This window comes from Rhinatrema bivittatum, chromosome 3, assembly GCF_901001135.1.
Source record: "Rhinatrema bivittatum chromosome 3, aRhiBiv1.1, whole genome shotgun sequence".
In the NCBI taxonomy this organism is placed as follows: Eukaryota; Metazoa; Chordata; class Amphibia; order Gymnophiona; family Rhinatrematidae; genus Rhinatrema; species Rhinatrema bivittatum.
The window spans coordinates 517,637,262-517,664,726 of record NC_042617.1 but is presented as its reverse complement, the minus strand read 5'-3'; the positions used below and the strand labels follow the sequence as shown (position 1 = coordinate 517,664,726).

At 46.8% G+C, this 27,465-nt stretch overlaps 1 protein-coding gene across 1 annotated transcript in view; it reads right to left on the bottom strand.

The window, feature by feature from the left end:
* Positions 1 to 27,465, bottom strand: part of NUGGC (nuclear GTPase, germinal center associated) — an 864,070-nt gene that overhangs the window by 575,043 nt on the left and 261,562 nt on the right. The window contains exons 5-6 of the mRNA XM_029596224.1: positions 21,615 to 21,840; positions 9,689 to 9,931 (exon numbers count right to left, since the gene is read on the bottom strand). Of these exons, the coding sequence (XP_029452084.1) occupies positions 9,689 to 9,931; positions 21,615 to 21,840 (469 nt within the window). The remainder of the gene's footprint in view (positions 1 to 9,688; positions 9,932 to 21,614; positions 21,841 to 27,465) is intronic.

Here is a 27,465-nt window from a genome sequence, read left to right as displayed (position 1 = left end):
ACTCCACTGCTGATATCTCTCCAAGGATCCTGTGGGAAGCATACAAAGCGACGATTCATGGAGACATTATTTGCTACTCGGCCCGCAAACGTCACATTCAAACTCAAGAGCTCAAGGATCTTTACAAATTGGTGCAACAATTGGAACGACAACATATTGCTTCTCCGAATTCGCTCTCTCTTCGCAAACTTCAAAACGCTAAGTTTACATACAATAAAGGGCTGAGCGCGCAAGTCAACTTAAACTTATTCCACTCCAAAACCCAATACTATGCTACCAACAATAAATGTGGCAGGAGGCTGGCGACCTATTTAAAGAAAAAGTCTGACAAATCTCATGTATCTAAACTGATTACATCCAACGGAACGGAGGTCACTTCGGACCAGGACATTCTCCAGTCTTTTTGTGACTTCTATGCATCCTTATACAAATCGGAAGTGTCTCCTACGTCTGAGGATATATCCACGTTCTTTGCTAAAATTAAACACCCACGTCTTACGCAAGCTCAAACTCAAGCATTGGATGCCCCGATTACCGCTCTTGAACTTTCTGCTGCTGCTTTGTCTCTCTCTCCTGGTAAATCGCCTGGCCCCGACGGCTTTAATACGGACTTTTATCATGCCTTTCATGCTCTGTTGTCCCCACACTTGCTGTCATACCTTTCCTCCTTGACCTCTACGACCTTTGATGTATCTGGATTTACTGATGCTAAGATAGTAGTGATTCCAAAGCCAGGCCGGGACACGGCCAACCCGGCTAATTACCGGCCAATTTCACTGTTGAACGTGGATTACAACATTTTTACCAAGCTCATTGCTATGAGGCTCTCTAAAGTGTTAGGTACTCTCATTCATTCGGATCAATCTGGTTTCATTGCTAAAAGATTGATTGCTAATAACACCAGATTATTCCTTCATATTCAAGAAGCTTTATCTGATTCCCTAGACCCGGCGATCGCTGTGTCTCTCGACGCAGAGAAAGCTTTTGATCGCATTGAGTGGTTTTTTCTTCATGACACTCTGCATAGATTTGGTTTTGGTCCTCTTTTTCTCAACTGGATCCGAGCAATCTATGACTCCCCTAAAGCTTCTCTTTATGTCAACAATCAAAATTCCCCTTACTTCCATCTTTTTCGTGGTACGCGCCAAGGTTGCCCACTCTCTCCCTTATTATTTAATCTGGCTTTGGAACCGCTGCTACTAGCTATTCGCCAATCCTCAGACATCTCGGGTATCCAGATAGGTTCAGAGACTCACAAACTTTCTGCTTATGCCGATGATGTCTTGTTGTTTCTTTCTGCACCGGATACCTCGCTGACGAATTTGTTTCGCCTCATTGACTCTTACTCTTTGTTATCTGGATATAAGGTGAACTGGTCTAAGACGGAATTTCTTCCATTGAATCCCATATCGGATGCCATTGATTTCTCGCATCACCCCATCTTAAAAGCCAGGAGTGGTTTGAAATATTTAGGCATTAAATTTTTTACGAATCCACTTCATACCCTTCAGGGTTGTGAGCAAACTTTGTTGAAGCAAATTCAGGAAGCTACCCTACGATGGTCCCCCCTCCATTTATCTTGGTGGGGTAGATTAGACACGATTAAAATGGTTTTAGCTCCTAAAATCACTTTTGTTTTATCCATGATTCCGATTTTCTTTTCTCATGCCTTTTATAAGGCAATAGACAGATTATTGGTTAACTTCTTGTGGAATAACAAACGCCCCCGGATAGCCTTATTAAAATTAAAGTACACAAAGCAGAATGGGGGAGTTAACTTCCCAGACTTATATGCCTACCATTTATCTTTCATGCTTCAACAAAGTTCCACTTTATTTAATTCAGAATCTGAATCAGATGATAGCCCTCGATGGCTTACTATTGAGAAGTCCGTCATTAGCCCGATTCCCTTACTTCACTTTCCGGGAATTGCAATATCCGCCAGGAATTGTAACAACCGGATTTTGTTATCTCTGCATCGTGCACTTAGAGAATTTGATGCTATGTGTCCACCTCCTTACCCACCATGGTCCAATTCCAGCTGTACTCCCATTTGGTTCAATCCGAAGCTTACTATTGAAGGACATATGATTAATTGGCCCTTATGGCAAAGTCTTGGAATATGGTCTGTTGCTTCTCTCTTTTCCAATGGCCACATGCTTCCTTTTTCTTCCATTCAAGCTCTCTTTTCCCTACCAACCACACAATTTTATAAATGGTTACAATTAAGAGATGTTCTCCGACAAGGGCAGATTTCCGTCGGAAACCTAGCTCAACTCCCTCACTTTTTGTCTTTAGTTGAGGAATTACGGCCCTTAGGTCACTTAGCTTCCAAGCTGTATAAACTAATCAAACATTACAGACTCTCGACCCATGCCCCGCCCGTCATGTCCATCTGGTCCACGGAGATTAACACTCATGTAACTCGTGAGGTTTGGTCCAGACTTTGGCAATCTATCTCCAGCACATCACTATCGACCAGTATCAAACAAACCTCCTTTTTTATCCTACACAGAGCACTGTGGACCCCTTGGAAACTACACAGGGCTCATTTAACGCCATCACATGCTTGCTGGTCTTGTCTAGCCCCAGGTGCGACATTGGACCATCTATTATTTTTCTGCCCTATAGTATATGAGTTCTGGTCCCGAATTTGGACTACTATTGGTCGAATACTTCCAGTTCCAGGCCTGATAACTTATGGTGTAGTTATCCTACGGAGTTCCCATCCTGATATCAGATTACTACCCCCACATAGGAAACTATTAGATTTCTTTATTGGGGTAGCCTTGCATAATATTACCTCAAATTGGAAGCACAGCGATCATTTATCTGAACCGCTATGGTGGAACACTATATGTATTTACAGTAAATATGAGAGGGCCATGGCCATTAAAAATCGACGCTTGGCGTCTTGGGATTTGATGTGGAAACCTTTAGATCGACATACCCCATAATTTCACTACTACTCTCCTATTATAGCATATGTCACCACACAGAGAGTTCGTCCGAGTAGCCTGCTTTTCTACTTTTCTCTTCTATTTTATTCTTCTCTTCTTCTTCCCTCTAGATTTTATGTTTTCTTTCCCAATTTCAATTTTTTTCCTCTGGTTTACCCCCCTCTCCCCTTCCTCCTCACCCCCCCCCCCCCTTTTTCTTTCTGATCTTCCATGAATGTCCAGGAATGCGGTTCTTATTGTTAATTGTACTGGTCAACATGTACGCATTGTTTCTCGTTTTTGTTGATGAATGAATATGTGTCTGCTCCTTTGTCATGACTCATTGTAAAATACTCTGTTGACACAATGGCTGTTCTTATTTTGTAAATGTTCAATAAAGAAATTCCAACAAAAAAAAAAAAAAAAACTATCTTGTGCATGTACTCAGCTGCATACTCCTTTACAAGCCAATTAAGTAAAAGAGAGGCTACAGGGAAGCAAGAATACCACTAACGGACGTTCTGTAACTAAAAACTCACCTGAGCTAAAAAATTCTAACTTATCCCTATCAATTAAAAAGCAGAATGAAAATACAAACAAAAAACAAACTTTGAAATGTTTGTATGCTAATGCCAGAAGTCTAAGAAGTAAGATGGGAGAATTAGAATGTATAGCAGTGAATGATGACATAGACTTAATTGGCTTCTCAGAGACATGGTGGAAAGAGGATAACCAATGGGAAAGTGCTATACCAGGGTACAAATTATATCGCAATGACAGAGAGGAGCACCCAGGAGGAGGTGTGGCGCTTTATGTCTGGGATGGCATAGAGTCCAACAGGATAAACATCCTGCATGAGACTAAATACAAAATTGAATCTTTATGGGTAGAAATCCCTTGTGTGTCGGGGAAGACTATAGAGATAGGAGTATACTACCGTCCACCTGGTCAAGATGGTGAGACGGACAGTGAAATGCTAAGAGAAATTAGGGAAGCTAACTAAATTGGTAGTGCAGTAATAATGGGAGACTTCAATTACCCCAATATTGACTGGGTAAATGTATCATCTGAACACGCCAGAGAGATAACGTTCCTGGATGGAATAAATGATAGCTTTATGGAACAATTGGTTCAGGAACCAACGAGAGAGGGAGGAATTTTAGATCTAATTCTCAGTGGAGCACAGGACTTGGTGAGAGAGGTAACGGTGGTGGGGCCGCTTGGCAATAGTGATCATAATGGGGCGGATTTTAAAAGGAGCGCGAATAGCCTACTTTTGTTTGCGCTCCAGGCGCAAACAAAAGTACGCTGGATTTTAGTAGATACGCGCGGAGCCGCGCGTATCCACTAAAATCCGGGATCGGCGCGCGCAAGGCTATGGATTTTGTATAGCCGGCGCGCGCTGAGCCGCGCAGCCTACCCCCGTTCCCTCCAAGGCCGCTCCGAAATCGGAGCGGCCTCGGAGGGAACTTTCCTTTGCCCTCCCCTCACCTTCCCCTCCCTTCCCCTACCTAACCCGCCCGGCCCTGTCTAAACCCCCCCCTTACCTTTGTCGGGGGATTTACGCCTCCCAGAGGGAGGCGTAAATCCCCGCGCGTCAGCGGGCCTCCTGCGCGCCGGGACGCGACCTGGGGGCGGGTCCGGAGGGCGCGGCCACGCCCCCGGGCCCGCCCCGGGCCATAGCCACGCCCCCGGGCCCGCCCCCGGAACGCTCCCGACACGCCCCGAAAACGCCGCGCGGTTCGGGCCTGCCCCCCGACACGCCCCCTCCGAAAACCCCAGGACTTACGCGAGTCCCGGGGCTCTGCGCGCGCCGGTAGGCCTATGTAAAATAGGCTTACCGGCGCGCAGGGCCCTGCTCGCGTAAATCCGCCCGGTTTTGGGCGGATTTACGCGAGCAGGGCTCTGAAAATCCGCCCCAATATGATCAAATTTGATTTAATGACTGGAAGAGGAACAGTGTGCAAATCCACGGCTCTTGTGCTAAACTTTCAAAAGGGAAACTTTGATAAAATGAGAAAAATTGTTAGAAAAAAACTGAAAGGAGCAGCTACAAAAGTAAAAAATCTCCAAGAGGCGTGGTCATTGTTAAAAAATACCATTCTAGAAGCACAGTCCAGATGTATTCCACACATTAAGAAAGGTGGAAAGAAGGCAAAACGATTACCGGCATGGTTAAAAGGGGAGGTGAAAGAAGCTATTTTAGCCAAAAGATCTTCATTCAAAAATTGGAAGAAGGATCCAACAGAAGAAAATAGGATAAAGCATAAACATTGGCAAGTTAAATATATATATTTTGTGTTTGGAAACATCTATTGGTGCTGGACCCTAACTGAATTCTAACTCAAAGTATTTCTTTTCTTAAGAAGAAAGACTTCAGAGGAGAATGGCACTCCTAAGGTCCTACACCAAAGTACACTTGGGACAAGGCACAAGGGGGGAAAAAAAAGAAGCTTAAACCACAGCTCTCCACAAGATCTATTTAGAGCTGGAAGGAAGCAGTGATGAAAGGATAGGGTACACTAGTACCTCCTGGGTTGCCTTTTCCCTCGATCTAGAGCTCTGTATGTGCTCATCCCCAGTCCTAAACCTCTCAGCCTATGGAAGTGTGACTGTCAAGTATGACGTATACTCACACAGATATAAGCCTTACAATAGTGGTCCAGAACTCCAGTAAGCCACCCTAAGCCCTAGCCACAGCCCAGGATCAACACACTCTCCAAAGATGTGACCAATCATAACTCCACCCAAAACATAGCACAAGCTCTTATGGTATAAGTTAAGCCCATACTAGCTTCAGCAAGAGAATGCCAGAAACAACTGGGGCCGATGCAATAAGTTGCATACTAAAAATGGGCACTCACATTGAACGTCCATTTTCCTAATACGCGTGCAGCCACATCCCATGGCACCTGATGCAGTATTTAAATGAGGGTCTGCATAAAAAAAGAGTGCACTAGGGGAGAATTGTGCATCCACAGCACTCAGATGTATTTGGCACCCACAATTGCAATGGACGATCAATACAAGCGGCTGTTTTTATCCCGCTTCTTCAGTCTGACTTTGTTATTCTGCTGAAGTCACCTGTTACGGGCCGAAGGCTTGGGGGCCTTCGGATTCTGTTACGAGCGCGAGGAGTGCGGTCATCTCTAAAGCTGGTGAGTGAGCCCTTGGGCCACGGCAAGACTTAGGGAGGAGCCCCAAGCCACACCGTGGTAGGTGAGCCGGTGCAGGCATGGTGAGCAAGGCAGGTACTGAAGCAGGAGTAAGGAACAGAGTCTGACCCTCAGCCGGACCTGCACGCCCATGGCAACCAACAACACAATGTTGATTGATGAACGGTCCTCCGACTGTTCCAAGCCATTTCGGAACTGCCGCTGGGTAACGGCATAGGGCGGCAGGCCGGACAGAGGACGAGGGCAGAAAGAGTCCTTAGTACACAGAAGACATCATGGACGAGGGCTGAAGCAAGACATCATGCACGAGGGCTGAAGCAAGACATCATGCACGAGGGCTGAAGCAAGACATCAGAGACGAGGGCTGGGAAGGAAGACATAGGCACTGTCTCTCAGGGCGCCCTACACAGCCAGCATGGCTGGACTGGTCACGGACCACCCTGTCCTACAAACACGGGAGCGGACAAGCGCAGGGAAGAGGAAGCGGTGGTTTGCTGCACTCCTGGCAGCCTAAAGCAGGTAGGAACATCAGAGACTGGATCAGGAACTGGAACAGGAACAGATATCAGGAACATCCGGAACAAACATCAAGGCAACAGGTAGAGACAGGACCGGGAGCCGTCAAGACAAGCGAGACCACAGAGTACCTGGATCAAGGAAGAGTTACAGACGACTGTAAAGCTCAATCCAAAGGCAAGTAGGAAGTGAAGTGAAAGTCCTTTTATACTGCAGGATGCAGGCAACTCCCTGGGAGGAGTTCACCTGGACCGCCCCTCGCTGGCCCTATAACTGAGGTGGAGAGCTGCGGGCTGGCCCCTAGGGAGAAGGGCGTGGCCGAACCAGGAAGTCCAAACCCAGCCAGCAAGCCACAGGCAGGCCTCAGGAACAGCTAAGCCTCCCGGCACTGGAGCAAATCCTGGATGGTACACAGGCAAGGCCCTGGCTTCGAAGCGGCCTCCAGTGGAAAGGTGAGATACCTCCTGTAGTGCAGAAACAGGGGGGATCGTAACAGTCACCCATAGCTTGTGTGGCCAAAATAATTTTTTTTTTAAATCAAGCCAGTATATTTATTTTTCAACACCACAAGCAATAAATGTATGTGTCACAACAATACTAGGTAGGACAACACAGAGGAGCATATTTATTTTTTTAAATTTCTTATGAGCCCTTGACTCATGAATTGACTTTACATTATCTCTGAGGCTTGAGTTAAATTTGCCATGTTAAAAAGTGTGCGCTGGGTGCCCAGTGATTTCCTGCATTGGTGGGTAACAGCTAATAACCTCATCTACATAGAATTTACAAGTGATGGCTGCTATTGGTTACACATTTGTTTGGGCACATGTTTTGGGTGCACTAATGAAGAAATTACTTACCTGATAATTTCGTTTTCCATAGTGTAGACAGATGGACTCAGAACCAATGGGTATAGTGTACTCCTGATAGCAGTTGGAGTCGGATCAGATTTCAATCTGACGTCAGCCCTAGTACATATACCCCTGCAGGAAGTGTAGCTCTTCAGTATTTGCCTCGAAAAGCATTGTGGATATATTTTTTACTGAATAATTTGAATAACTTGATTAAACTTTATAACTTGGCTAACTTGATTAACTTTATAACTTGATTAATTTGAACTGGTTGAATTGACTATAGCTGGAGACCGCCAGTGCCCTCACCCGGTAGGGTGGGTGTCCAGTAGGGGTGTGCATTCGGATTGACCGCATTAGTAAAACGCAACTCATATTTTTTTTTTACTTAAAAAATTGATTCGACATAAACGATCGGATTTCCCACATATCGAACATAGATATGTTCGATATGTGGGAAATCGCGATTATTGAGCCAAAATAAAAATATAAACCCCCTCACCCTCCTTAATCCCCCCCCCCCCCGACTTACCACAACTCCCTGGTGATGGAGCGAGGAGTGAGGATGCCATTTCTGCAATCCTTGGCGAGAAGCATGTGACGTCGGCGGCACGTCGAGTGACGCCGGCATCACGTGATTCTCGGCTCGTTCGCGCCGGACGGCTCGTTCGGCCCAAAAAGAACTTTTGGCCAGCTTGGGGGGGCCTCCTGACCCCCCCAAGCTGGCCAAAAGTTCTTTTGGGCCGAACGAGCCGTCCGGCGCGAACGAGCCGGGAATCACGTGGCGCCGCGTCACTCAGACGCGGCGTCACGTGATTCCCGGCAAGTTCGCGCGGGGGGGTCAGGAGGCCCCCCCAAGCTAGCCAAAAGTTCTTTTTGGGCCGAACGAGCCGTCCCGCGCGAACTTGCCGGGAATCACGTGACGTCGCGTCTGAGTGACACGGCGCCACGTGATTCCCGGCGAGTTCGCGCCGGACGGCTCGTTCGGCCCAAAAAGAACTTTTGGCCAGCTTGGGGGGGTCAGGAGGCCCCCCCAAGCTGGCCAAAAGTTCTTTTTGGGCCGAACGAGCCGTCCGGCGCGAACGAGCCGGGAATCACGTGACGCCGCGTCACTCGACGTGCCACCGACGTCACATGCTTCTCGCCAAGGATTGCAGAAATGACGTCCTCACTCCTCGCTCGATCACCAGGGAGTTGTGGTAAGTCTGGGGGGGGGATTAAGGAGGGTGAGGGGGTTTAAATTTTTTTTTTGCACATATGTACATATACCCAACTCATTGGATTTTTTTTATGTCCATATTGGCCGCAAGTGGGACCCCCTTTCGGACATAAAAAATATGAACATAAAATTTTGCTCTGCACATCCCTAGTGTCCAGGATGAAGGAAAGCATGGCTTACCCGTGAATCACTCGCTCCCGGGGATGTCCCCCAAGAATTCCATGAGTAACAGCAGCCGTGGGTGGGATGCGGAGTCCATCTGTCTACACTAATGAAAACAAAATTATCAGATAAGTAATTTCTCCATTTCCTAGCATATAGCAGATGGACTCAGGACCAATGGGATGTATAAAAGCTACTCGTGAACTGGGTAGGAGGCTGCCCGTGACCCACTTAGTACTGCCCTTGCGAATGCTGCGTCCTCCCGAGCCTGAACATCTAGGCAGTAAAACCTGGAGAAGGTGTGGATGGAGAACCATGTCACCGCCCCTGCAGATCTCGGCAGGCGACAGCATCTTGGTTTCCGCCCAGGACATTGCCTGGGCTCTAGTAGAATGGGCCTTGACTCGTAGAGGTGGTGGTTTGCTTGCTTCTACGTAGGCCGCCTTGACATTGACAAGGCACTATTTGATCTGGCATGATATTTTTTGTGTCATTTGTCAATTTTATTTATTTATCATACTTATAACCTGCCTAAAATAACATTTGTTTTTATTGCCTTTTTTGTTTTTATTATTCTGCTGTTTTTTGTGTTTTTAAAATGATGTATGTTCTTGATGTAATCTGCCTTGAACTAGGAATATTAACAGAATTGAAGCCTTTGAAAATAAACAAATAGATAAATAAAGGAACTGTACATCACTGCCAGCAAGCTATCATTCTGCTATCTCTTGAAAAGCTATCTCTTGAAAAGCTATTTTATTCCTAATGTCACAACCAATTGAAAATGAAACAATTATACATTTCATAAGTGAATAGAATACTTACATCATTTTCACTGAGAGCAATTACATCTCTATTGCAATGCTTGGGAAAATTTATTTTTAGCCTTTTTATCTCGTTATATGATAATTTTAGTGCTGATTCTCCATATAGTGTTTTAATTTTCTTCCTAGCAATTGTTACAGCATCAAGGTCATCATCGTCGTCATCTTCCACATCCTCACTCTCATCATTATCATCTCGACAGTTGCACAATTCGATCAGTATTTCAAGTTCTCTATGCCATTCCTAATACAGAATTGTCTTTGTTAGATAAATACTTTTTCAAAAAATAAACATTCATAGAAATATACACTGTGAGGATAATTTTATAACAGACCACATAAATGTTAAATGAAATATGTCATAACTTATACCAATTTTCACCATAAAGTATAACATCAGGAGCATAACCAAGCAGATAGATGGGTTGATTCATTGAGGAAGCAAAGACTGCATTCTGAAGCTGGTCCTCAAGAACTATAGTATACTATGTTTGTCACAGTCTTGAGGGTAGGCTCTGAAGCAGCTGACAGTCAGGGCTAACCACCACAACAGAATCGAGAGGCAGAATCATGGTTAAACAGGTAGGGTCAAGGCAGGCAGAGTTCATTCAAGATCAGGGGGCAAGCAAGGTCAGGGCAGGCAGTAGATGTGCAAGATCTGCCATGGATTCATCTGCTCTGCAGGCTTTCTGTGCCCTAGTCTTGCCTGCCATGATTTCTCCCTGCCTGCAGAGGCCTTCAGTAAGCCTTGGCACCAGCCTTGATAAGCATCTCCTTGCTGCTCTTGCCATACCCAAGTCTCAGCCCTATTTAACCCAGCCGTGCCAGTGTACCTTTGCCTTCTCATGGAGTCACTCTTGGCTCTTTGACCTGGCCAGTTACTTGTCTTGCCTTGTGACCTTCATACCTTCTTCCTCCTTGCCTTGAGGCTTTTGGACCTGCTCTGTCTTGTATCCTGCCTTGTGGCCTACGGACCTCTGGCCTTGTTGCCTTAGCACTTCAATGTTCTCTGTTCTGTGTTACCCTTGTCTGCCTAATTTAAACCTAGTCCTTGTCCAATCCTGTTTTTGTCTGTCTGGTCTTGTCCTGCTCTGCTCTGTTCCCAGTACCAAGCCTTGCCTCGTCCAGCTTGAATCAAGCCTTGCCTCATCCAGCCTGTCCAAGATTTGCCTCAGTCAGCTTGTCCAAGCCTTGCTCTAGCCTGCCGTCTTGTCCAGATAGACTCACCATAATGTACTGCCACCGCAAAGACCTACTGGCCCCCAGAACCCAAGGGCTCAACCTGCGGGGGAGGGGGTTGGTTAGGCAGAAGACTAGCCCAGTATCCTGCTGTCATCTTGTACAGCTCTGAGTCCAGAAATCCTGACAAGATTGAGAGGCAAGTAATGTCAGGGCAGTGAGAGATGAAGGCAGAATCAGGAATCAGGCTGGTTCTCAAGTGAAGCTCAGAATCTGGAATAGCAGTGCATAGGAATACATAGATCCTTTTATATTAGAGCAATGATGATGTGATCAGGATGTGTGGCAGGAAATCCTGGGCGCTAGGCCTATAAAATTGCTGCGCTGTTGTGGGCCCTTAATCAGAGCTGCAGGTTCAGTGTTGCCAACCTCGCTTATTTACCGTAAGTTTGGACTTGGTTTTTTTATCGATTCGCTTATTTATTTATTTTAACTCATGGGGAACTTATTGGGCTTTTTTTTTTTCAACTCGAATTTTTTTGGCCTTCATGGGTGGGACTTTTGCCCTGCTGTTCTTGTCACCTCTGATTGGCTGCTGCTGCAACTTTCTGTTTTTCTTCCCCCAACCCCCAACTCCAGTTGTCAGTATAGGCTTTGTGACTGCAATGTTTAGTCATCTCCCTGTAGACAAACCCACTTGATTATATCGAACAGAGGAAAAGAGCAGCAGCTGCAAAAGTAGTCTCTCTTTATTTTCCCCTTGGGCCTGCCATATTAAAGGGCCAGCAACCTACAAAACAAAAGTAAGAAACTAAATTTTAACCCCTTATTCACAATCCTAATATAATGATTCTTCTCTGGGAGGGCGAACCAGGCAGCCTGTAACCTGACAATTAAGAGTGAGACATTTAGCCAAAGAAAGTACAGAATTTGGAAAAAAAAATGTATGTACATTTTTATACATTTAAGGTTGTCAAGAATTTTTTCAGAGGAGAGAGGGAAAGGACTTATTTTTTTAAAATAGATCTCTTAGTTTCTCATCTATTTTAAGAGCGTACATCTAGGAACCCTAAAATTACATCTCACATATATTGGTTGTCCTGAAAACCAGGTTTGGAGCCCTTGACTGAACTTGACCACTCTTGTCCGGAATCAAAGTACAAGCAGTTCAGCTACTTCCAGCCCAATGGTGGTAGCAATTCCTTTCATAGTAGCATATTATGGTCCTGGCACAGGAGGCTCATGAATACAATAAGCCTGGGAGCAAGTTCTAAAATGGTTTAATGGCTTACAAACTGGCTGAGTAACAGATGTCAGTGAATAGTGGTAAATGTAACCTATTCTGAAGAGAGAAGATTAATAACTGGAGTTCTTTAAGGATCCTTTCTGGGACTGCTTCTGTTCACTATTTTTGTGAGCAATATTGCGAAGGCCAATGCAACTCTTTTGACAGTATTGCAAGCGCTTTATGGAATGAAATGCCAAGGTATTTGCTGTACCAACTTCGTGCCAGCCAGTCATATTCTGACACAATTCAATGAAAATATGTCTCGTAACAATGTTGACAATACAGAGGATGAAGAAGTATTGGCTACTATAATTGATTGTCAGACCATTTTTAGTTAACTGTGAGAGGTATGACAATTTTTTTCCTCCATTTCACTCATGAACGTATTTTTTAAGTGTTTTCTGTATATAAATACTTTCTAATAAAAATAGTTTAAATTTCACATGTTTTGGGCTTGTTTTTTCATCAAAGGGCATTTGTTCTTTCATAACTACCTGGCAACACTGTGCAGGTTGCAGTAGAAGATCAGGATGCTGGGAACCAATCTAGAATTAGGACCATGAGGTAAAGGAATCTAAACGGGGTACAGCAGTGTGTTGCAGTGCTTTTCACAGAGACCCCATCTTAAAAACTTTGTCAGCAAAGGAATGCATGTGGAAGCAAATTGCATCAGAAGTCATCAGCCTCAGAGTCACTCCTGGGTCAATAGAACAAGTTAAACAATGATTATAAGAACATTAAATGGGAGACCTGCAAGAAATTCCAGCTAAGAGTTACAAGCAGTGAAATATTTGGGCATACTCATGGCACTTGTTGAGTACGGGGTGTTTTAGAGAGCGATCCCCGCCGGGGTTTAGTGTGCCCTTGGGCCTAGGGCCGATCCCAGATGGATCCAGGACCGAACCGAGGGTTGACGACGTGTTCCACCATGGCAGATGGTCGTACCCTCCACCAGGCCGGCAAGCTCCCATGGCCAACAACAGGATGATGTTGGAATGTGAATGGTCCTCCGACCATTCCGAGCTCTTTCGGACCTGCTGCATGGAACAGCATGGAGCAGCAGGCCTGGCCTGAGGTTGAGGGCAGATGGGCCTTGACACGAATACATGGCAGACTAGGATTGATGCGACGGCATCACGGACGAAGACAAGGGTTGATGCGACGGCATCACAGACGAGACGTGGGTTGATGCAACGGCATTTATTTATTTATTTAACAATTTTTTCTATACCGACATTAAAATACACATCATGTTGGTTTACATGATAACAAAAAGGTGGAAATTACAAATAACAGGGGGGGAGATGGGAAGCTAAGAGTAACTGGGGGTTGGGAGGAGACCCCAACAAGTAGGAGGAGAGAAACGAGAGGAACAGAAACATCTAAGTAACAAGGTTAACTATGGTTCAAGAGAAAAATATATTGTTAAAGGAGTAGGAATATAAATATACAAGGGGTGAATATACAAGGGGTAAATATACAAGGCGCGTACAGGGGGTAGTGACATTAAACTATTGTAAAGCTTGTTGCTATGTTATGTTACAATGTGAACCGGGGTGATGTTTTTTTCTAACGTGCCCCGGTATATAAAAAATCTTTAAATAAATAAAATAAAATAAATAGTGAGGAAGCTGGGGAGTCAAAGGAGGTTAATCCGGGAAGGATTAACCTCCTTGGGTTGATGCAATGGCATCACAGACGAGACTTGGGTTGTTGCAACGGCATCACGGACGAGACTTGGGTTGATGCAACGGCATCACGGACGAGACTTGGGTTGATGCAATGGCATCACGGACGAGACTTGGGTTGCAGACATGACAAAGAACTTGTAATCCAAACTGTCTCTCAGGGCACCCTACTCAGTTCACCCGCGGAACTGAGTCGCGGACCACCCTGTCCCACTATGTGCCCTACACAGCCCGAGGAGGCTGGTCACGGACTACGCTGAGAACGGGACAAGTGCAGGAGAGGGTTCAGATGAAGCAGAACTCCAATGACGGGACCAATATCGTCTGAAGCTCCACCAACGGCTGGCAGGACAAGACGGCTCAGGAGCACAGGACACCCGTCCACCTGTAGGCTACTCCACGCTCGGGAAAGACGTCATCCGAGAGAGCACGGCCTCACAGGTACCAGAAGGCTCAAGAGCACCGAAGATGAAGACACAGGAGAAGGACAGCAAGGAACCTGGAACATCAGGAAACGGAGGATCAACGCAAGACACCAGGACACCTGGACGAGGACCTCAGGCAATGAAGACAAAGCATGACGAGGAATCAGACGAGACGAGGAACTCCATGGAGAAGACTAAGAAGACCTGATGGAGCTCTGGCAGGCAGGAGCCTCCAGAGAGAAGTAACTCCAATGCAAGGCGAAGACTGAAAGATGGAGCAGCCCTTTTATAGGGCTGGTACAGGAAGTCCCATTACAGGTGGGGCCAGCACACTTCTTGTGCCTGGCCCTTTAAATCTAGTAGAGAGAGGTGCGCCGGTGCCTAAGGAAGCAGTAGGAGAGCTGTGCAGGACCGCGGACAGCGGCCTGCACCGATGTCAGACGCAGAGGAAGCAGGGCAGGGCCTGAGAGCAGGCCCGAAGATGGCAGCGGCTCAAGCCACTGCAGGAGACCCCGGGAGTGGCTCCAGCCGCTAATCTGGCCCGGGGATGCGGCCTTCGCGCCGCGAAGAGGAGAAAGAAGTTAGCAGCGTTCCCAGCCATGCTGAAGAGGGCAAAAGGCCCGCGGCTCTGGCCGTGATGGAGGGAGACCCAATGGGTGGCCTCCGGGCCACAGGGGAGTGCAAGGTCCGCGGCTCCATCCGCGTGGGAAGGCTGACGGCGGTGTCCGTGCCACGTCGGCAAAGCAAAAAACAGCATGGGGTGAGGGAGCCTGCTCGCGGGGGGAGGGGAGGACCTGCGGGCAGGGTTTCATAACAGCACTGACATACATCTTGTGGAATGGTTCTTTATTTCAAATGGTGATACCATTGTGCCTTACATATTTTGAAGTGCACAATCTAAGGAAAAACATTGTCCTCTGTGAACCTTTGCTCATAAATTCATTTGCGTTATGTACATAAATTTGGATTTATTTCGAGTGGTTTATTTTTTCACTGTTCTCAATTCTTTTGGGTTGGGGGGGGGGGGACATCGGAGGGAGCCTCAGCTGGGAGGGCTTTCTTCAGGGACTTACTTGTAACCCAAGTGATAATCATTTCTCAACAGGTAGGACCTGAGTAGTCCCACACAGTTGGTATCCTGGAATGTCTGCGGGATACATTTGCCGATTAAATGCTCTAAAATACTTTCCCTGTTAAAAAAAAAAAAGTCGACCCTGGTAGCCTATTTACAGGAGGCACACCTCTCCAACGAAAAACACGCTAAGTTACGACGCAATTGGGTGGGGGATGTGCGTTTCGCACGGGGTTGCAATTCTGATTCATAAGTGTTTACCTCTTACCATTACCAAGAAGATTCCAGACCCCCAAGGTCATTTTCTCATTTTGGTTGTAGAGCTTTATGGTCAAACTGTCGTGTTGTGTAATGTATATGCTCCTAACATATATAACTCCTCCTTTTTCCGCAGGCTTTACTCGCACCTACTCCCATATATTAATGACACTTTAATAATGGGTGGTGACTTTAATACAATACGTGATGTGGACCTGGATGCTTCTCAATCACATAGTCGTGAATGGGGTATGAGACAGGGCCCACAAGTGTTGGAAACCACGTTACACTTGCTGGACGCGTGGCACACTTTACATCCTCTAGAGAGAGACTTTTCACATCTCCCATGCACATGCCACCTTCTCAAGATTAGATTACTTCCTTATTAGTTGTAGTGCATTTTTCCTGGTTCAAGACGCCGGAATAGATAACATTGTCATATCGGATCACGCTCCTATATTGTTACGAATTAAATATCTGAATCCAAGGTAGTCAAGGATCTTACCTTCCACAAGGATAGATCCAAGAAGATCTCAGCCAGTGGAGAAGGCAGACCATGCTTCCGGCTGGGATGAGCTCAGTAAGTCCAGAACGTATCCGAGGTCAAGTTGGGCAGCGAGCAGAGCAGGTCCAGAGGCAATCCAAAGTCAAAAAGCAGGCGGCAGGCAAACAGGTCCAGAGACAAACCAGGTCAAAGGCAGGCGGCAGGCAAACAGGACCAGAGGCAAACCAGGTCAAAGGCAGGGGGCAGGCAAACAGGTCCAGAGGCAATCCAAGGTCAGAGATCAGACAGGAATCAGAAGTCAGTCGCAGGAGCACCAGCACAAGCAAGCCTGTAGCCGAGGCAATGCTGTGCTGGGCTCAGTCCTTTAAATACCCGAAGTTCCCGCACAAACGCAAGGACTTCCGGGTTAAAGCCCGACGCGCCGTGGGGGGTGGAGCTAGCGGCTGAATCGCGTCGGCCCGCACTGCTGCCCGAGAATGTCGCTGAAGGAGCCCAGAAGCTGGCGCCCCTGTTGCCTTGGCTCATCATGAGGTAACATATATGGATTGATGTTCAGTTTTCTAGTAGCCAGTATTCGTCCAAACAGTGGCAATATCCTTACTTTCTAGCCACAGATACGAAATTTCATGAGTATCTGCGTGCTAAGTGGGAGGATTATGTGACCTTAAATAAAGTACATGTTTCCCAAACTGTTTTGTTCTGGTACACAGCAAAAGCGGTTTTATGAGGGGACATTATATCCTATATTTCCCATTTTCGTAAGAGTCTTGATAAACATATACTAATGCTGAACACTCAACTGCGCAAGGCCTGGGCGCGCCTGACAGTGGTTGAGTATGAGGAAACGCGGGCTGCCTATAGATCGCTACAGGCGGCGCTTAATTCACTGTTACATCATCGAGCAAATAAAAACTTTTTATATTATAAGTATCATCTCTATCAGTACAGCAACAAGACAGGTCAGATGATGGCCAATTTGATTAGGTCTGCTAGGAAAGGTCGGTTTATCCCGGCACTGCGGGCCTCACCTACTGGGGTAGTCCAAGACACTCCATCCATTTTAAATAGCTTTCGGGACTTCTATTCTGCTTTATATGCTTCTGAAGGCGGGAGTGAGGAGGGTAGTACACTGTTTTGATCTAAGGTGTCTCTTCCGAGCTTGACGAGGACCCAACAAGAGATGCTAAATTAGCCCATATCAGAGCAGGAGGTAAGTCTGGTTATTCACCAGCTTAAAAACTTTAAAGCCCCAGGCCCCAATGGATACACAGCAGAGTTTTTTAAGCTTTTGGTGGATAAGATATCGGCATCTCTGGCCGCAGGATTTACAGAGTTGATCACTCGTGGATCCTTCCCTATGCATGATAACCTAGCCTTAATTACCCTTATACCAAAAGCGGGCAAGGATCCTCTTTCACCCGAATCCTATCGTCCGATTTCTTTGCTAAATTTAGATCATAAAATTTTTGCTAAAATACTAGCGGATAGGCTGGCCCCACTATTACCGTCTTTGGTTGGAGACCACCAGGTGGGCTTTGTATGGAGGAGATATGCACTGGCAAATATACGCCGGGCCCTGACGGCCATAACGATCTGTCGACAGCTCAATACCCTGTATCTGGTAATTAGTTTTGATGTCAAGAAGGCATTTGACAGAGTGGAGTGGCGCTACTTATTTTACATTTTGGAGAAAATGGGGTTTAATGGTCTCTTTTTACAGGCGGCGCATTTAGTATATTCAGACCCTTGAGCAGTTATATTGGCGAATGGCATGCGGTTGGAGCCGTTTGGGATTGCAAGGGGCACTAGGCAAGGTTGTCCATTGTCGCCCTTATTGTTTATTTTACAACTCGAACCTCTTTTATTAGCTATTTATGGCAGGCACGAGCTCCGGGGAGTTCGGTTTGGTACGTGACTTTTCAAGGGAGTAGCCTTTGCGGACGACTTGTTGGTATTTGTGACAGACCCTCAGGCGTCTTTGCCCCCTTTACTACATTTAATTTGGGAATTTGGGGTGTTCTCCGGCTTGAAATTAAATGAATCCAAATCTTCAGCTTTAGCTTACCTTCCTACTCTATCAACTACCTGGCAGGACACCTTTCCATCACAATGGGCTGCTGATCACTTATGTTACTTGGGGGTGCACGTCCCGGTGGACCCCGCCCACATATACCAGGCTAATGTTCCCAGAAGGCTGCAGGCTACACTGGACTGTTTGGCTAATTGGAGTAATCTGCCTCTTTCTCTCTATGGCTGAGTTAATTTATTTAAAATGGTCATCTTGCCTCAGTGGCTTTACCTCCTTCAAAACTTACCAGTGATATTGCAGCGGGCAGATCTCCGCCGGCTAGATGGCGCCATGCGGTGGTTCCTCTGGAAGGGGGAGAAATTGTGTGTTCCGCTGAGCTGGCTGAAGGTGCAATGGGGGAGGGGCGGTTTGGGGGTGCCAGATTTGGGGACCTACAACTTAGCGTGCAACTTAAGGACTATTCGGGATTGGTTGATGGACTCCCCTGCGTACACCCTGTTAAATGCTGATAATGCCTTAAGCTGGACCGAAAGGAGCCATTATGTGGTGCAGTCCAGTTCTATTAATGTCCCCTCTTTTCTTATACACACCACGCTGGTGCACCCGTTCAGGCAGACGTGAAAAAGGTTGACCAAGTTATTAAAGATACCATCCCAATGTGCCTATTTCCTACCAGTAAAGGGGGGGGGGGAATGCTGATTTTACACCAGGGTATCAGTTCTCCAGCTTTGCACTTTGGGTGTCCAGAGGGATCACCCGATTGGAGCACTTGCTGAACAAGAAGGGGGTACTTTTTTCCTTCAAGGAATTCGGGGAACTATGGTTTGGGAGTCACATACATCTTCCCCTACCTACAAATTGGGCATTACATGCGGGCCATTCCGGAGGGATATAAAAATCCCTTGGTGTTTCATACACTGGATCAGGTGTTTCATTTCAAAAAACCAAGTGCCCTGTCTTTGTCAGCATATTATAAGCAGATACAGAAACACTCAGAGGTAGACCTCTATCTCACCTTAGAATCATCCTTAGTTGGAATAGGGATGGTGATTTTGTTGTCACTCAGCCCATTTTAAGGGCATGTTTTCGGTGCATAGCCAGCATCTCGACCAATTTATATTATAGAGAAATGCAATTTAAGTTCCTAAGTCGTGCATGTGTGTCACCACAAGTAGCTTGTCATTTCAATATAGCTTTTACAGCTGGCTGCAACCATTGTGGCCACACCCTAGGTGCATTATCTCATGCATTTTGGACCTCCCCCCCCGTACAGCGATTTTGGCGCCGTATGGCGGATTATATGGCTGATCTATTGGATGTGGCCTTCCCTGTTACACCTCTCTGGCTACTATTTGGGTGCATCTCCCCAATTCAGATCTGAGATCCTGGCTCGCATATGTTATTACGTAAAGCTTGTCTTGTAGGTAAGAAGATAATCCTATCGGTCTGGCGCTCTTCTGACAATCCGTCCTTCTGGGCCTGGCGGAATTGCCTGCATGTCATGATGACCGTGGAAAGTCTGGTATCCCAGAATTCTCCAAATCGACGGTGAAGATTTCTTGCAATTTGGCGGTCCTACATCCAGTCCCTTCCGCATCGTGCAAGGAGCCTCGTAGTGAATGATTCTGTGCAGTTTTTATTTCCTTTCCTTCTTTGTTTGTGCCTGTTAATTAAACAGGCTTCTTTGTTTGGATAGAATGTAACTTTCCAATCTATGTCTCTGCAACATGGGGGGGGGGAGGGGGTACAGCTGACTGTTTATTGTTGATGTCTCGAACTGAGGGGGATTAAGGACCACACCCACCTCAGTGTTGTTGTATTGTTATTGCAAAACTTTAATAAAACGTTTAAACAAAATTTGGATTTATTTTTTAAATGCTGATGTATGTATTAGTCTTTCTCCTCTGTCATCTCCTCTCTCTATCACTCTCTCCTTCTCTATATCTCCCGTAACTCCTCCTGTTGCTGCAACCACATCTCCTCCATCTGTCCACCTCTAAAGCTTCCCAGTCCTATATCTATGCCATTGATGCCAAGAAGGGAAATCATCCAATCCCAACTCTGGAGAATGCTGAGATCTAATTATCCGCCCTCAATGAGCATCCTGGAGTGTTGGGACCATGATCATGATCATGATCATGAGTGTTGGGACCATGTGAACTGAGAATCAAATGCTTGTGTTTGAGCAACTTTTTTAAAAGTCAAGTTCAAATTTCTGTGCTATGAACCAGTATAATGCAAATATTATTGAGATTTCTTGTGCATGCTATCTGGGAGATTTATGAAGCTGCGATATTTTATCACAGGAGGGGCAAAATATCGCTTGACGGGGTAGTCCTGTGATATTTTGCTCCTCCCTGACATTCTAATGAGGTGATATCGCCACATTATTTTTTATCACAGAAAAACAATAAAAAATAACGCATCGGAGGTCACTAAAATGCACAATGGTGACCCAATTTGCATGGGGCTGCCATCATTTTAAATGGTCTAGCAAGATTCCTGTCCAACTTCTCGCTGCTTCTAGAAGTGATGCCCACTCCAAAATTAAAAAAAATAACGAATACAACTTATGTGGCAATGCCCCTCTCCCTTCCCAAACTGATCCTCTTTGTGTAAACCCCCCACCCCAAACCCCCAGATCTCCCCTACTTGATAGAAGCCTCAATGATAGCAAAGCAATGGCCTGGAGCACAGAACCTTGGGGGGGGGGGGGGGGGGTTATCACTTTCATGGAGGTGGTAGTTTCAGACTGTGTGGCCCTTCAAGTTTCATCCTGGGGCCATCAGGATGCATGTTAGCATCCCAAAGGCCCCAGGAAAAAATAATTACACCTACCAGAAATGTGATAAAATAACAGGGCTGATTTTTTTCTAAGCCAGCTGCATTATTTTATTTGCATTAAATTGACTAGTAACTAGCTGCTTTTCAGGGATTAGCTAATTTTATGCATGTGAATGCAGGCAAAGCTGGTAATTTCCATAAGGGGTAGAATTTGTTTAAAAAAACACATAGAGACTGCTTTATAAACATCAAATGCTACTTTAGTATAAAAATAAGCCTACACTTAAAACTTTCTAACTTAAGAAAAGGAAAATTAAAGGAACTAGTGTGTTCTTATACAAAAAGCAAAGTTAATTTGTGAATAAAAGTATTTAGACAGACATTTAGGGGATAATTTTCCAATTGGCTCTATTTGTGCAAATTCTGCAAATACCTTATAACTGTAGACTTTGCAATAATTTTCAATTTGAAAGGCTTTTGAAAATTGCTATAATTTATGTTATTGAATTGTCAATAGGTTTTACCCACATTTTGTGCACTTAATGCCTATCTGCCCTTATTTGCTTATCATATCATGAGGCTACTGGATTTTCACCCCCTTGTCCCAAGACCCATTTCCAGATTTATAATACTGCAATCCATAATAAATAGATTTTTATAAAACACTGCCCCCTTTATAATAGTTAAATAAATGCCTACCTGCATTGTAAGAAGTTTAATTTTTGCCTTGTATGTTTTAGCTCTACATTCTTTCTTTACTTCAGTTACACATGCAGTGCATGCATTCTCTCCTGATACTGGCAAGAAAAATTCCTTCTTCACAATTGCATTGAGTAATGAGCTTTTTCCTGCCCCAGTGCTTCCAAACAGTCCAATATAAACAGGATCCAAAGATCTCTTCTCTTCCAAGGCTTTAAGTTTTTTTCTAAAATAAAATAAAAACCTTCATAAGTTACATTTATAAAGTTATTTGGATAATCCAACAGCTCTATTGTATACTACCCATTTTGCCTGGAATGGATGGATGAGAAAATTTGTTTGCACTGGTAACTGAGAAATGACTACACTATCTTGGCATTTCACTGATGATCAAATGAGATGAAAGCCTTTATTAAATAATACAAACATTTCAATAGGAAACAAAAGAAAAAGAACCTTAAATTACTATTCTTGAAAAATAAATATGGAACATGTCAAATTAATTATATGATTCCTAAAATATAAAAACAACAAACAAAAATAAAACATTTCAGGTTTTATCATGCTTTATAAAATGTGTATCCATTCATGCCTCTTGTTGGAAGATGGAAGATCATTAGTGAGTTTGCATAGGTATTTTCAGTTCCTACTCTGGGAAAACATAAATGCATGTTATTAGGGATAAACAATCATTCAAAATGTAACTGTAAAATGCAATGAATAAGGCTAATTTGTTTCATTCGGGGGGGGGGGGACCTGGACTGAACTGAATCAGGTGCCACTGAATGAAATGAACTTTACTCATTTGTTTCATTTTAAATTAATGCATAGGACCTAGTCCTAGGCCTGAAGCCTGGGCCTCGCCTAGGGTATAGGCCAAAACCCAAAGCAGGAGTTGCAGCCTATGCCCGAGCTTGACGCCAATACCTAGGCTGAGGCGCAAAACAGGGGCCGCAGCCTAGGCCTGAGCATGACACCAGGATGTCAGCGGAGGCACAAACTGACTCCAGGGCCTTGACCGAGACCTCCGAAATTAAAAAAAAGTATCTGATCCGTCGGGTATCCGATGAAGGCCGGGTCCCACTGCCAGGACCTTGATGTGATCTGACCCGAAGGCCGGGTCCCAACACTGGGGCCTCAGTCCAGGCCAGGGTGAGGACCCGGACCCAGCCCCGACACTGCAAGTAGGGTGACAAACTGCCCAGTTTTGAACCGGACAGTCCAGTTTTTCTGTTAGTTTAACGTGCCCAGTTCCAAGTCTAACTGGACACTGTAAATTCCCGGCAAAGGCTACTAGCAGGAGACAACCGAGAGAGGATAAGCTGTTCATGCTCATAAGACTGCTGAGTTCTATGATCCTCCCCCTTTTCTGCAACTTGCTCGTGATGGAATTTATGTTTTATAGATGTAACTTCCACTGCCAGCAAGTTTAAAAATCCTGCAGCTCAACGTGCTACTCGTTTTTGCCACCAGACCTCTCCCTGCTTTCTTGCCACGGCTGCTAGTAAAGCTTCTGTTGCTGACTTGCTGCTGGTGCCTACTGATGCCTGAATACTCCAGCCTGTCATCTTTCTCCTCCCCCTCCCCCCAGAGCAAAGCACAAGCACGTCTCAGTTCATTTCCATGGGAATGAGGAATGCCTCTCTCTCCTCGGGCGCTCAGTAATAAAGCAGAACAAAGCCAGGAGCCTCGGAGAGGGTGAGAAGAGAGGTTCAGTGCTGCACTGCTGTGCACCGCTGGTGGCCCATATAGTGTGTGGGAGTCGAGAGGGACCTGCAGCTGTTGCTCTGTCAGCATCATTTTCTCCAGAGAAAGTGGTTCTGGCAGAGTGAACGGGGCAAACTGGAGTGGAGACCTACACCATCTGGACTAGGTATGGAACTTGAAGATGTCAATGGGGCAGACTAAGAGAGCCAAGGAACAGCCAGCAAGGGGTGAGGGCAGGAGTGAGAGCAAGAAAGAAGAGGAGAGGGAGTGAAATCAATAGGAAGAGAAGAGAGAATGTGGAATGGATGTGAGAGCAGGCAAAAGGGGGAGGGAGGCTGAAGAGAGAAGAGGCAGAAGAGGCAGAAGAAAGCAGAGATTAGAGACTGAGGTGGGAAGACAGAGCATGGGGCAAGTGCAATGAGGGTGGGAAGAGGCTGAAATTAGAAAAGAGGATTTTGCTGAAGGGTGAAGAAGCTAGTGGGTGCCCCCCGAGCTCCCTCCTTTCACCCCATCAACTGCCTCTTGTTCTCAACCCCTCCCTGTCCTCTCCCCTTAGCCCCCTTCTCACTAGCCATTTCCCCTTGCTCCCAGCCCTCACCTTTCTCCCCATCTCCCTGTTTACCCTTCAGCTCCTCCACTATTCTACTATTTCCCTCTTGCTTTTGCTCCCTGAAAAGTCACATTGGTACCCCCACCATTCCAGGTCTGGTACCTGGCACTGTGCATCCTGGATGGTTATCTGGACTTTTTTTTATCTCTTGCCACCCCTCTCTTCCCAGCATCCCTCTGGTCTCTCTGCCCTACTCCTCCCTGCTTGCATTTACTTTGCTCCCTCCTTTTGCCAAGGGGGAACACGTCCAGAAAAATCCCCTTTCCCTCAACCTTTTTTCAACTTGAGCAACTGAAGCCCACCATCTCCCACCACGTGGCCGCCCTGCAAATCTCCTGGGTAGAAACCAGCTGACTTTCTGCCCAGGAAGTCGATTGAGAACGTAGAGAATGTGCCCTGAGTCCTTCAGGAACCGACTTACCACAACCAATGTACGTGGATGCGATTGACGTCTTCAACCAACAGGCAATAGTTGCTTTGGAGGCCTGCAGCCCCTTTCTGGGCCCCTGGCACAAAACAAACAGGTGATCCGACCTCCTAAATTCATTAGTGACCTCCAAATATTGCAAGAGCACTCGACGAACATCTAAACGCTTCAACTCGAAACCTTGAGAAGACTTCAGCTCCATCTCCGAGAAAGATGGCAGTTCCACAGACTGATTAACGTGAAAAGCCGATACCACCTTAGGCAAGAACGAAGGGACCGTTCGCAACGAAACTCCGGAGTCTGAAATACGCAAGAACGGCTCTCTGCAGGAAAGAGCCTGTAGCTCCGAGACCCGACGGGCGGACGCGATGGCCACTAAAAACACGGTCTTGAGTGTTAGATCCTTTAAGGAGGCCCCCCACAGAGGCTCAAAGGGGGCTACGGTGAGGCCCTTGAGAACCAAGTTCAAGCTCCACGAGGGACAAGGGGCTCTGAGAGGAGGGCGTAGGTTCCGGACACCCCGCAGGAATCTGGCAACATCTGGGTGACACGCTAGAGAGAATCCTCCAATCTTCCCTCTCAAACAACCCAGAGCCGCTACCTGGACTCTCAGAGAACTGTACGCCAAACCCTTCTTCAGACCATCCTGCAGAAACGTAAGGATATCCCCTACCGACGCCCGGCGTGGCGGAACCTCCGAGGCAGCGCACCAGGAGTCAAACACTTTCCACACTCTGGCATAAGTAAGCGTAGTAGAAGGCCTCCGCGCGCGAAGCAGCGTGGAAATGACAGATTCAGAATAGCCTTTCTTCCTCAACTGCCTCCGCTCATAAGCCAAGCCGCCAGACAAAAGCGATCCGCGAAATCGAAAAATACCGGTCCCTGACGAAGTAGGTTCGGAAGGTGGCCCAGACGTAAGGGCCCGTCCCTCGCGAGATTGACTAGATCCGCAAACCATGGTCTTCTTGGCCACTCGGGAGCCACTAGAATCACTAGACCGCGATGGGATTCTATGCGCCTTAACACCTTGCCTACTAGGGGCCAGGGAGGAAACACATAGAGTAGGATGTGACATGGCCATGGAAGCGCTAGTGCATCTACCCCTTCCGATCCGTGTTCTCGTCTCTGGATGAAGAAACGCGCTGCCTTGGCATTTAGCCGAGTCGCCATCAGGTCTAGGTGCGGCATCCCCCACCGCCTGATGATGAGACTCATTGCCTGGGTCGAGAGCTCCCACTCTCCGGGATCCAAGTATTGACGACTTAGATAATCCACTTGTACGTTGTCTACGCCTGCTATGTGAGTGGCCGCGGTGCGGGCTAGATAACGTTCCGCCCAGGTCATCAACAAGGACGCCTCGACCGCAACCGGCTGACTTCTCGTGCTGCCCTGGCAATTTATATATGCCACCGCGGTTGCGTTGTCTGATAGAACTCGAACCGCCCGACCTTGTACCATCGGAAGAAGGTGATGCAAGGCTAGACGTACTGCTCTGGTCTCCAGACGGTTGATGGACCAAGAAGCATGTCGAGGGGTCCACGTTCCTTGTACCACTCGGGATTGACAGACCACTCCCCAGCCTGTCAGACTGGCATCCGTCGTCACTACGACACACGGGGGGGGATCGAGGTCCACCCCCTGTAAGAGATGGTCTGGGATCAACCACCAATCTAAGCTGGACCACGCCGGCTCCATCAGTGGCAACTGAACGCTGTAATCCTCGGATCTCTGGTCCCAGCGAGAAAGGAGAGCCTTTTGCAAAGGACGCATATGTGCAAAGGCCCACTGCACCATCTCCAGAGTAGAAACCATATGCCCAATGACTTGTAAATAATCCCAGGCCGTAGGTAATGGGAGGTCCAGTAGGTTCCATACCTGAAACATTAGGTTCTCCATCCTCTGCTGCGTCAGGAATACCTTGCCCACCAAGGTATCGAAACGTGCTCCCAAAAATTCCAACTGCTGACTCGGAACGAGCTGGCTCTTGGCAAAGTTGACTACCCAACCTAGCGACTGAAGTTGTTGTACTACCGACCGGACTGCTCGCCTGCACTCGTTCTCCGACTTCGCCCGGATGAGCCAATCATCTAGGTAGGGATGCACCAATATACCTTGACGGCGCAGAAAGGCTGCGACTACCACCAGAACCTTGTTAAATATTCTCGGAGCCGTAGCTAACCCGAATGGAAGGATGAAAAACTGGAAGTGCTCCCCCATCACCATGAACCTCAGGTACCGCTGATGACGTTCCCTGATCCCAATGTGGAGATACGCCATGGCTAGATCCAAAGAAGCCAAAAATTCTCCCTTGTGGACGGCCGCAATAACAGACCGTAGAGTCTCCATGCGAAAGCGGGGAACGCGCAAGGCCTTGTTCACTCGTTTCAAATCCAAAATTGGCCGGAACGTACCTTCCTTCTTTGGGACCACGAAGTAAATGGAATAGCGGCCTGTCCTTGTCTCGTCCGGAGGAACGGGCAAAACTGCTCCGAGTGTCCGTAAGTGGTTCACCGTTTGGGCTATAACCAGTTGCTTTTCCCGAGGACCGCAAGGAGACACCATAAAAAGGTCCCGGAGGGGCCGAGCAAATTCCAACTCGTAACCGTAACGCACAACGTCGAGGACCCACTGATCTGACGTGACCTTGACCCATTCCTCCCAAAACAGGGACAACAGACCTCCGATGTGGGGGAGGGAGGAATGGGCCCGCGCGCCTTCATTGCGAAGGTTTTCCGGCGGGCAAGTGCTGCGAGGATCCCACTCGCTGCGGTCGCCTGCCTCGAAAGGAAGGAGACCACGGTTGAGACCTGGGAACTTGTTTCTGGGAAAAGGATCCTCCCCTTCCGATGCGAAACCGGCGCTGGCCCCGGAACCGGGACTGTACATTTCCAAAAGATCGAAACTGACGGGGCTTGTCCTCCGGTAAAACTTCCACCTACTGGCTCCCATCGACCTACAGATCCCTCTCCAACTACATAAATCGACAAGACTGACTAGAGATGCATACAAGGGATCGCTTCAGGTACCGCCGTCCAAATCTACCAGACACAGCACGCTAAGAGATCGGGCGTTCTCTACAGCCAGTCCAACGTTATGGAACTCCATTC